This window comes from Lygodium microphyllum, chromosome 17 (assembly GCF_053477565.2).
Source record: "Lygodium microphyllum isolate KBCC chromosome 17, Lygodium_microphyllum_v1.1.10, whole genome shotgun sequence".
NCBI classification, from domain to species: Eukaryota; Viridiplantae; Streptophyta; class Polypodiopsida; order Schizaeales; family Lygodiaceae; genus Lygodium; species Lygodium microphyllum.
Genome location: NC_141151.1, coordinates 118,581,601 through 118,594,065, shown reverse-complemented (window position 1 = coordinate 118,594,065; position 12,465 = coordinate 118,581,601). Strand labels below are relative to the sequence as shown.

At 40.8% G+C, this 12,465-nt stretch overlaps 1 protein-coding gene across 2 annotated transcripts in view; it reads left to right on the top strand.

Annotated features, from left to right (window-relative positions):
- The window catches only part of LOC148022293 (mannosyl-oligosaccharide glucosidase GCS1-like), a 188,767-nt gene that overhangs the window by 91,490 nt on the left and 84,812 nt on the right, over positions 1–12,465 (top strand). For both annotated transcript variants that reach the window (XM_087697922.1, XM_087697921.1), the window contains exons 9-10: positions 2,820–2,902; positions 3,030–3,140. In XM_087697922.1, the coding sequence (XP_087554048.1) occupies positions 2,820–2,902; positions 3,030–3,140 (194 nt within the window). The remainder of the gene's footprint in view (positions 1–2,819; positions 2,903–3,029; positions 3,141–12,465) is intronic.

The window sequence follows — 12,465 nt, the reverse complement described above, 5'->3', positions numbered from 1 at the left end:
CTCTGAATACATCAGAGATGGAGAGTTTTCTATGACTGGAAGTGCAGTTTTCCCATGGAGCATCAGGTAATACTCTGGACCTTTTATGTTTTGCTGAGCTTGAAAGAGCCCGATTCAAAATCAGCCTTAACAGAAACACATCAAAGTGCATCACTGAGGATGATTTGCCAAGTCAGTCTTCTTCATTGCGTTGCATTCTTTCTTAGGTGAAACAATATTGAAGCTTCACCAAGCACTACATGGAAACTTTACCTCTAACTTTACTTGCCTCAAAACCTCCACTAGGTTCTGGGGCTTTGTCTCTTTGGAGTGCACAACTCCTTTGAACTTTCACATTACTGTAGTTCTATCTTAACCGACATGAAATCTCGCATCTGGTTGACTAGCCCCTCCATGTATACTTGACATGCTAGGAGCACCAACTGCATTAGGGAACAATCATGTTTGCATACTTTGGACTATTGCAATGCGTTTGTGCATGGGAATTTGCATACTAGGAGCCATACCAAGATGCATTTTCCTATACATTGCATGCATTACTAGTTGCATTTCCCTCGTGCAACCATTACTAGCTGTATTTTTCCTCATGACCAACACTATATGGAGCATTTGCATGACCAACTATAGTACCATGAGTCCCATACACAGTGGGCTACATACATGCATTGCCAAACTTGCCACTTTGTGCCCCAGCATCATGCCAACATTGCTACCAACGATACTTGAATACATTGAGTCTTGCACACCACACATTGGTTGCTGCATACGATAAGGAGTTGTGCCATGTATCCTTGTATGCAGTCTTTGGCCCACCATAGCATGGAAGGTAGTGCCACTACCAAAGTACCATGGGTACCCCATCACTGCATGCATGCCCTGCTGTCCAAAAAACATTGGATTGGCACTTCCAAGTTTGCCTCACATATGCATTAATTGTCTCATTGGCATCATTTATTTATGCTCAATACTACATTCGGAACATCATGTTGCTGTATAGGCTCTTCCTTTGGTGCATCTTGCTGTCTCGGAGCTCTTGAAGACAATTTCCTCTTCTTGCCTTGGCCGCCCTCCCTCAAGGGGTTTAAAAGCACATGATAAAAGTTTCACACTGCAAGATAAAAGGGAGTATTTAGTGCTGACTAGATGATATTTTTGGGGCAATGTGGAAGGAACGGACACCACAGATGGTGCCATAATAGGAAAATGGGATCATTATGTTGGAGCTTAAGCAGAGTTAAAGAGAGAAGCTAGGTGTGTGAAGCCTTGAAAACTCTTATCTTTGGGACTTGTTTGAATGCTGATTTTTGTGCGATCAAAGCTTTGATTTTCAGTCCTCTTTGCATCAATCCTTGCAATCTTCATGATCATGATGGTCTTTGTGATGATCTAACCCATGAGAGTGTCGATCTTTGGAGCCTTGTTTCTCACCATTGTTATTAATAAAATAAATGGGCGATCCATTTATTCTTTGAAGTATCTATACAAACACACAAAAAACTTACTGCATTTTGATGCTGGGTTGCCTGAACAGAGGAGTAACCAGCTATACTACTGCAACATAGCGCTGCTCTGCACATATTGAAGAATGTCTAGACAGTGCAAGAAAATCTGCATTTGATGAAGCCAGGGCTGTAGAAGGCTGTCACCAATAGTTGGCATCTGGTACCCCCCTTAAGTGGCTGATCTTCATGACAAATCTACACAAAACAACAAGTAGAGTGTGGTCTCCTTTTCATAGAACCTCGGGGTTCTTCATTTTGGCGATGATAGCATGTGCGAATGTGCAACGAAAGAACATGAACACGGAGAGGGAAGGAAGGGAGAGAATAATATAAACAAAAAAAAAGATGGAAAGAACTGCACTGATGTGAATGAAATGCTGAATCCAATGTGAACGAATCAGTCCTTGCATGTAGCCGAAAGCGTTGGTGGGTGGATCATTTCAGGCTGATGACAAACAGTGCACCAAATGACAGAGAGAATGCTGAACCTGCAAGTGCTGAATATGAAAAATAACCAGCCAAGTATGGGGAGGGGTTGCTTAAATAGTATGCACCCAAAAAACTGGCCAATTGCTGCATACTAATCCCCTGAGATGAAGAAAAACTGGCTCAAACCTGATCACCGGCTGTTCATAGTGTGCAAGCACCAAGGGGTGGCTGAAAATTGAAATGCACTGGCTGGAAATATAGGTCAGCCAGGTGTCAAGCTTTGATGGAGCTCCCAACTAGGAGATGACAACATGAAATAAAACAGGCTAACAATAACATCACTGCACCTCGCAATCCAAATGTACCAAGTAGAGATACTAGCAATCATCTCCACTACTCAAGTTGACTTACCTTGACTTATGTGATTAAATCATCTAGGGCATCGATCAGTGGATCACAATACTGCTAAGCTAAAAAAGGTGCATTAATATTAAATCATTAAGCAATTAAATCACAATACTGCTAAGCTAAAAAAGGCGCATTAATATTAAATCACAATACTGCTAAGCTAAAAAAGGTGGATTGATATTAAATCATTAAGCTCATTAAACAACCCCAAAGCTCAAATGTATAAGTGTGCTTTAGTGTGCCATAAGCAAATCCCTAAACTTTGGTTGTTTCCATCTCTATAAATAGAGTGTGTGCTTCACAAGTGCTAGGGTAAGTAATGATTTTCTTGTCTAATAAGATGAAGAAATCATGAGAAAATGGTCTTTCTTTAACTCTGATCATTGAACAATCTTTGCTCATGTGCTCAAGTTTACCTGTCACTGGACTCTTTTTTAAATTTGTGGCCAAATTTGCAACTAGACTCATGTTGGTTTGTAGGATCTAGATTGAGTAAACGAATCTTGGAGAAGGAAAGCACATTTGAGGATCGATTTCAACAAACTTTTGATCTTCAAGAGAAGGTGTGATTGAATCCAACTTTTTCAGGACTTGATTTTTACTAAAGTTTTCTTGAATTTATTAGCTAAAGTAGCTTACATACAGAAAATGCTTTCATACCATCTCTCTTTTTTTTTGGGTTGAATGCAGGACTTGGATCATAGGTCTATTGAGGTTGGGAAGGCAGCTCTCAGCAATCTACTTGGTGGCATAGGTTACTTTTTTGGACAATCACGAATTGCTGTTCCCTCAGAGCTGCAAGTGTGTATTATATGTGCCTTAGTGAATTGTGCCGGAGAATGTAGTCAACTTTTTATTTAAACCTAAGTGAAACAGTTGAATAGGTGTTGACAAGATCTGTTTCTTAATAGAGAGTGGTTTATTGTCTCAACCTGTTTTCCATGTGGGTGCCAAACAGATGGGAACTCAGCTGGTAACAACTTGAAAGTGTGCAAAGCCAATACAAAACCTTTTAAGCTTTCTAGGAAAAGATTAACCTCAAAAGTACAAATAAGTCTTTGTATGGTCTAAACTCTTCACACACTTCTTTAGAGTTCCTTTTTTGTGTCTCTAGCACTTAAGTGCAAGTTTAGTTATACAATGATTGGAAAGTATCTCTCTTGCCCTATCTAATGTGTGGAATAACATGCCATACACAAACCAATTTGGGCAAAGCATTTTAACCTCCTTTAGGGAGAGTGACTTGCTTGCTACGCCATCTTTCTCCTCAATATGTGCTATGTTTGATAGATCTTGATTTCCCCATCTTGTTCGTTGTTTGTTAAGGATTCATTGTGCTTCCATATCCACTGATGTGTAAAAGAGCAATGCTAGGCTCAATACATCAAGTACATAACATCTTTAGGGGTGAACCTTTTTAGCTAAACGAGGGTGGGTTTGTACACACACACACACACACACACACACACACACACACACTCTCTCTCTCTCTCTCTCTCTCTCTCTCTCTCTCTCTCTTTTTCGCAATGACACACACACACACACACTCTCTCTCTCTCTCTCTCTCTCTCTCTCTCTCTCTCTCTAGCTCGGCTCACATAGAGAGCAGTCACTGAATTTTTCACTGCTACACGGCTGAGTATGTCAAATACCACTACTGCCACACACCCTATAGGTGTACATCATCATTGGACCTCATCTTCTGTAGGCGTCCCTTTGGATAGAGCAATGACACTCAGCCGGTCTAGGCACCCACATCCACCCAGACGAAGGCCTAGACATCCACACCACACAGACAAACTAGAGCCATCATTGAATGCCACTAGAGATAAATGCTGAGATGCCCGAGCCATGCAGAGATAAATCTCCTTAGAGAACAGACATCTCATTGATGGAGAGTTTCCTTTTTCTACCTTTACTTGTAGATCATCGACATGTTTTCTTTTTATAGGACACCAATTTACTTTTCAGTCTTATAGGCATGCTTTTTATCTTTTCTCGTTCCACATGAGAAACACGCCACCATTGCATGTATTGCTTTCATTGGCCTTTTAGAGACATTAATATACTCTCGACGCTTGTGCGCCCCCCTTTTTTTTTTTCCTTTACCTTAACACCAAGGTGGCATTGGATTACATAGCATGGAAATGTTTCCCCTCTTAATCGGTTAGTGGGATGCCATTATAAAGTAGAGTACAAGGATGTTTATGAAAAGATGATACAAAGGATACTAAAAAAGACAATCATCAGGTGCTTTGGAGACATAGTTGGTCTCGAATTCTTTTGGTGCTTCAGTGGAGTTAAGACATTTACTAGTGATATGTCCTGTTTGCTACATTTGTTGCACTTCATCTTGTTGGGATATTTTTCTAGCAGTTGCTTACAATATGCCCCTTTTTATTGCAAAAGCAACATTTAGTGGAAACGGTATGAACTAAGAGTTAATCATGGGTTGTTGAGGTAGATGCTAAACTAGCATTGCATTCCTTTTGATTTCTTTTCTCCTCATCCAGAGAAGAATAAACAACACCTTCAAGTATAGGATTTGGTACATTTCTTAGAGTAGTTATAAGAGTTGGGAAGACTTTCCTTATAGCCTTTAAAAGTATTGTGATGGCATCTTCTTCAGCAATTTGAGTTTGGAATGAAGCTAGTTGGGCCATTAGCCCTTTCATATGGGAAATGAACTTTCCCAAGTCTTCTCCTTGCTTGTATTCCAAGCCGAAGAACTCTATTTTGAGAAAGATTTTGGAGTTCTTTTCTCTTGTACCATACAATTTTTGGAGCTCATCCCACTTCTCCTTTGTAATTGCAAGTTGATCAATGTGGTGGATCAAGGATTTATCCAAATACACGATTATTATAGCTTGGGCTCTTTCATAATCTTCTACTTCTATAGGATTGGATGGGCCAATGGCCTTGGTCCCTTCGATGAAGGGATATTAACCTTTCTCCATCATTTTATATTTCACCAATACTTGCCATATATGAAAATCTCTCCTATCAAACTTGCGGATTTGAGGTTTTACATTGACATAGGCCATGATAGGAAGGTCTTACCAATTGCACAGGGCAATGGCAATGGCAATGTCTAATGCTTTACAAAGCGGGCAATAAGAGCGGAATCAAATGAAATGATACTGAAATCAAATAAGTAACAAGTTGAAAGTGATTTAAAATCCGATTAAGAAATCAGCAAGATAACATTTGGAGGGAAGCAATGACATGGTCTATGTGTTTATAATCTTACACAAAGCCTTATAGTGTCACTTAATGAGATAAGCACTTAATGACTGTGCTAAAATGCCAAATGGCATTCATATCTGAGACTTAATATATAGATTTCGGATTAACATCGGCAAGCAATGATTGAGAAATATAGTATTAGTGCTTACAAGCACTCATCTCACAGTTTATGCCTCACTTGAGATGTGAAATGTCAGTCTTTTGATGGACTTCATAATGTCCACCAAGTGTGTCCAACCCCCTGAGATGGAGCTTCCAAGTCTCCAATGAACTCATAGTTGTCAAGTATAAAAGGTAGAATACTGTATGGTACGATAAAATACAATACTAAATGCTACCTTAAGATTTTATAAGGTACCGTACAAAATCTTAAGATGCCGTATGATATTAGTATGAAAAAAAAATCATCTTGGGTATTATGGACTAAAGATGATAGAATAAGTGTGTAAAGTCTAAAGAGCAATGCTATTAGAGTATACAAGATGATTGCTTGAGGATAACATGCCAAAACCTCTATGGTATATGCCTCATATGCAATATACGCTACAACATACAGGTTACAAGTACATATATGGGATTGGAATATGAATACCAAGTAAGAGAAGTGTAGGCTTGGGGGAGAGAGCGAGAGAGATCGAGATAAGGCAATTTCTTCCGTGATTCCTCCATTAAGAGCAAGAAGAGCCACAGCTCCCTGACCACTAGTGTCAACCAGAGAAACCATGCAAGGGCCAAATCCCATTGTAGACAATAATTGCCGCAAAAAGGCTAGCTAACATGATCTAATGCCTTCTCAATATCGAGTTGAAGCATTTACTACTTGTTGTCCTGAAGCTTTAGTATAGTCAATTCCCAGTTGAACATTCAAGATGTTATGCATGATATTCTGACCTTTAATGAAACCATATTGACGTGGATGAACCAGGTGCGGAAAAACTTTCTGCAATCTGTTGGCAATGATTTTGGAGAAGATTTTATATAACGAACCCATAGCAGAAACAGGTCTCCATTGTTTCAAAGAGATTGGGGAGGGAACCTTGGCCAACAACTGAATGACAACAATCTTCCAATCAAATGGCATGATACTAGAGTTCCACACTTGCTAAGACAGGCGAGTCAATGGGTCTTTAAGCTGCTGCACATAAGCTAAAAACAGCTCATTAGGAAGCCCATCGTAGCTAGGGCTTTTCCTTCAGGGTAGATTGGATAACTCTTCTTCCACTTCATCTTCTGAAATATCCGCCTCCATTAAGTCCACCCATTCTGGTTTGACCTGGTTGCTTACCAACTCGCAAATATATCGGCGAGCAGAGAGGACAGCATCATAGGAATTCTCTTGCGGACCCAACAAGGACTTATAAAAGTCGACACACATACGAATGATGGAGGCCGGATCCATCACCATAACACCGTGTTGATCCATTAAGGGCACAATATTTTCCCGAGCATATTTTTGGTGCAGGCGAGCAAAGAATTGATGGGACTAACAGTTATTATCGTATAGAGCTTCTGCTTTGACTTACAATTTGTATTTTGCATATTCCTGTTCTTGAAGAGAATGAACCTTACCTTTCAACCATTCAATGCATGTGATCAAGTCATCATTAGAATCCCCTGATTGACTTAAAGACAAGGAGTGGGCCAATAAAGATTGGGCATTCTGCAATTCAGCTCGTAAAGAGGAAGCCTACTAAATACCATACTGACGGGATAATTGTCGGGCATTATCCCTAAAAACAGCCCATACGTCCATCCCTCCTGATAGGACCTTCAAGCTAAAGGAAGCGATCAGTTGCTGAACATATTCCAAAAATTGATTCTGCTGTAGAAAAGATTGATTAAAACGAAGTGGCAACCGAGTAAGAAGAGCCTTAAATACATGAACATGTCTATGGGTCATTTCCAGGACCAAAGGGTAGTGATCTGATAAGACATGTTGTCGTTCCACCCACATGTCAATAACTGCAAGAAGAAAGGAATCACTCTGACAAATATATAACCGATCCAGTCTGGCCCAGGTGTTTGGATGTTGCAAAGATCGATAGGTATAACCAGGATACATCCAGGACCACATGTCCTGCTTCAAAGATCCAGCTGCAAGGGCATCCCAAGCTTGTCGCTCAGGACAATCCATAACTGAGTGCAGAGAAGTAGCCTGATCCCCAGATAGACATGGATTAAAGTCGCCCATGACAAAACCTTGGCGAGCCATGGAAAGGCAGTGCATGTCATCCCAATGTTGACGACGTTCCCTTACCGTGGAAGGAGCATACATGCCCACCAACCGCAAAACCTCTTCCTCATAAAGTATCTCCAGAATCAGAAATTGACCTCGAGGGTCTTGAGAAACCAGCGATGGCTGCATGTAGGATTTGATAGTCAACATAACTCCATATTTAGATGGAGCTCGACCACTGAAAAAAACAACATAATCCTTATAAACATAGGAGGATCTAGCCAAAGCATGCTGTTTATGCTCCACTGCACAAAATACATCCCACTTTCTAGCAAACACAACTTTCCACAATCGATACTGCTTGCTACTTGAAGAGATACCTTTCACATTCCACAAAGTAATTCTCATAATAAATTGAAAATGAGAAAATTATAGAACCACCGCTTTTCCTTTCCCTTTTACATCTATAGCTTTAGGTGCCTGGAATCTTTCCATCTCGCTTCGGATTACGTCTACAAGGTTTGCCCGTTTGCAAACCAGCAATCGAAGCACTAGAAGAAAATTGCTGTTGCTATGAAAACGAAAAACATCCCTAGGAGGCACAAGCCTCCCCTGCATATCAAAGCACAAAGCAGAATTGGAATTCCTTTTATTATCCACGGTCGGAGCACGTGAAGATTGAGGGTTCATGTAAAACCCCCTACCTTTGCGTTGAAAGGTCTGGGTGATGGGGTGTGGCGATGGGTAGGCAAGAGCTAAACGAGAAGCTTGCCTTGCATTACGTCTAACCACTGATACCCAAGAATCTTCCCGAGAAGACATATTCTGGTCAACCGGAAGGGAAGTACGCCCAAGGCTCACTTGAGGAATCTCCTTCTTACCTTCATCCCGACCATGTTGGGGAGGCATCTCAGGATCAGCTTGGGGGTGTTGATGTATGTGGGGAGGATGGTGATCTTGCATATCCATATATGAATCTATTGATTGCTGCAAAACCTTTGGATTTTTGTCACATTTCGAAATAAAATGGCCCAATTGGCCGCATCGGAAAGAGTGTCCTGTGAAAGTACCCCATTTCAACTCATAAACCAAGGTTTGCAGTCCTAGAACCTGAAAATGAATTTTGGTCGGGCGAGGTTTTCCTGTGTCCCAAAGCATGCATGCCCTGTTCCAATTGCGGGAAGCCAACCGAGGCTCTACCAATAGTTCGCCTAAGGTTCTCAAGACCAAAGGGAGGAGTCTCCGAAGATGCGCAGGAAAATCAACCACCTCCACCCAAATAGGGCATGCATGCCTCAACACCTCCTGAAAATCGACCATGGCCCTCCAAGGGACCATGTGAACGAGTTGCCCATCCAAAAACAAAGGGATGCACTGGATGATGAATGACTGCACTTCCGAGGAGCGAAAAAGCACCTAAAAAAACCCCTTGGGACTATCATAAATCTCTTCAACAAGAGGGGCCTGCACATGCCCTGGAGCATCTTCTTGGCATTGTAGAACATTTACCAACATAGACTGCAGCTAGGTACAAATCCTTGGGATCAAGGGAGTCCTTCTTGTAAAACAAAAGATGTGTGCCCTCTCATGGAAGGCAGCAATCTGCTATAGAACCAGTTCGGTTCCCATGACTGCATCTACATGATCCCCTTCCGGAAAAGAGTTAGCTTTACTCTCATTAGCATGAACGTAATCGGACATAAGATTTGGGGGGACATAATAGTGGATCTTCAACCGACATCTTTTGACGTTTACCTGTCTCATCCCCTTCAGCCAACTAGCCGGAATCCTCCGCCAATGAATCACTGTCCGAATCTGGTAGAAGTTGGTCATTCCCATTCAATTATATTCACGAAGAGAGAGAGAGAGAGAGAGAGAGAGAGAGAGAGAGAGAGAGAGAGAGAGAGAGAGAGAGAGAGAGAGAGAGAGAGAGAGAGAGAGAGAGAGAGAGAGAGAGAGAGAGAGAGAGAGAGAGAGAGAGAGAGAGTGTGTGTGTGTGTGTGTGTGTAAAAGGTTAATGCTTGAAAAAAGGAAGTCCGGGGTGGGTGTAAGCCAAAACCACCTTATTTTTTGTACAAAATTGTACTAATACGTACTATATAGATCCTACCATAGTACATACAGACAGAACTATGAATGAACTCCAAAGAAGGTTAATCAGTGATTAAAATCAATGTTAGTGACTTCTAGGATGATTAAAGTTGAAATGAGAAAGCTTTAAGCCTTCTGGCTATGGGTGCCATGTAGATTGACCATTAGAGTTTTGATTAGTGTGGCTAGTAGAGAAGGCAATTTCCCAAGTCCTCTGAGGTGGGGATAGCTATAACCACTCTTCCTTCCGTGGATGGGTGGTAAATCCTTGATTACAACTTAATTACAACAGCAAACAATAAATGCAAATCTGAAAATACAAGTTTACCTACTGATCTTGGACAATGCACACCTGATTGGTCCCAAAATTGGGGCCCCTTTCAATATTTCTTTAGCTTTATTTAAGAAAAAGTTGATTTACAATGAGATTCTCTCGATTCCCTTAGCAATCCAAACTCCCCTTGCTGTCCAAACTGACTAGCAAGTCTTCAATCTGATTTGCCCCTTGATTGGGGCACTTAATTGGCCTTCACCCACTTCATAGACAATGGAAATGCCCCAAATTCAATGGCTGGCTAGTCTTCCATCCGATTTCAGCTGAAATTCACCTTCAACCTTGAAAAATCCAAGTCTTGGAGCTTCCAATTTTTGGCATGCTTCTCGAGGCTGCTGCTAAACCCTAATTTCTGCTGTAAATTAGGGTTTACAGCAGATACATTTTCCATTTCTCAGTCTTTAAGGGTCCAAATGCTGAGATCTTTGGAGCAAGACTGTGAAATGGTTGGGAGATGAGAGAGAAAACTGTAGAGAGAGAATTCAGAGTTTTGTCACGAAGAATGATTGAAAATCAGTCAAATGTAGCTGCTGGCCTGCCACAATAGCTTGTAGATGCAAAGAACCGAAGAAAATCAGTCATTTACTGGTGCTGCCCTGTGTCAATAGCCTGTAGATGTTGTCACCTGCTGTTGATTGGTCTTCTCGTGCCCTTGGCTGCCTCAGAAGGTCCTCCAAAGGCTGCAAATTAGACCAGCAGTATCTCCTGCCTCTCTCTTGTAGGTTGAATACACTAAAAATGGCTCTCTCCAACCTCGAAAGACGTTTTTCAATCTTGCATGGGCATGTTTAACAAGTGGCAGCCTTCCCAAATGGTTTTTTCAGCATTATCCATAATGAAATATTAATTTTCAGTTTTTAAATACTGAAAATTAATCTAATAATTATTTCAATGCCCTAAAAAATAATCAAATTGGCCAATAATTAAATTGGCTAGGCAACGTCCATTTGCGAGTGTCTCTGCATCATCTTTGACCATCAGATTGGTGTCAGGTACCATTAAATGTCACTTCTTTAGTGTCACCAATTGACACTTATGGCCAAATGAATGACCTAGGCGAACAACTAGCACCAGATACCACCAAGTACCTGTGCGGCATAATTATAGCAGCTTTTGGCTTTGACATCCCGTGATTTCTTCGGGTGCCGGTCTCGTAAATTTACTTTAATCCCAATTGCACCTCACATGTGCAATATTTACTTAATCATATGATTAAAAATTAATCCATGTGTTAAGTGAGGTTTCAAAAACACGTGTCCTTATGACAGACCTCCCCCTTGAAATCCTTGCAATCGTCTTTGATTGCATTACCAAATGCATCAAAAGCAAAGTACTACACTGAAATTTCCATAGGACATCATAGTCAACACAACATTGCGCACTGCTGTTCAACCGTTCGATATGCCCAACATATGCTGAAAATTACGTGCCAACATAACATAAGACAAGACTGACAAAGAATCTCAAAAACATTGCTAAAGAATCTCAAAAACATTGCTAGATTATTATGTGACACGACCATTTCTCATGAGCCTAACTCATTTGGCAAAACCAAAACATAGCATAGCATAACCAAGCATAAACCATTGCCAAAACATCAATGGCATCATAAGGTATGCTGTTGTCCATGGAAATACATATAAACCATTGAAAACTGAGCATAATCTGATCATAAACTGATCACTTGTTGATTTGAGAACTGATCACAAACTGCTGTAAATGTGACTCCAAACTGATGACAAACTCATTGCTGAAACTGACCAACAATCAATGCAAAAACTGATCCAAAAAGTGGCCATAAACGGTTGTCAAGATGATCAAAAACTGAGCTGAGTACTACTGAATACTAATGATCATATGCTAAAAACCAACATTCGATAATCAGCCCTTGATGATCATTAATGGATGCTACACCAAGAATAAGCAATGCCATACCAAGGATAACTGATTACACACTGATCATAACGGATTCAAATGGACAGTTTCGGAGTTGCAGTGAAAGCCATACCGATCTGTATACCAAACATAGTGACTAGTACACTGAATAGTGATCTCATGGCAAACATATTGTTCACATACAATATCCTGAATATATGCTGAATACATTCGAGATCCACTACTTCTAGAGATGTCGATTATTGAGGAGCGGAGGTGCTAGCTCCCTCACAAGCATTAGGTAATACTTTGGACCTCTACTCCGTTGAACCTGATTGAGCCCAAACTTAAGTCTAATTGGAAAGCGTCAAGGTAAAGTTGCAACAACTAAGGATGGTCTGCCA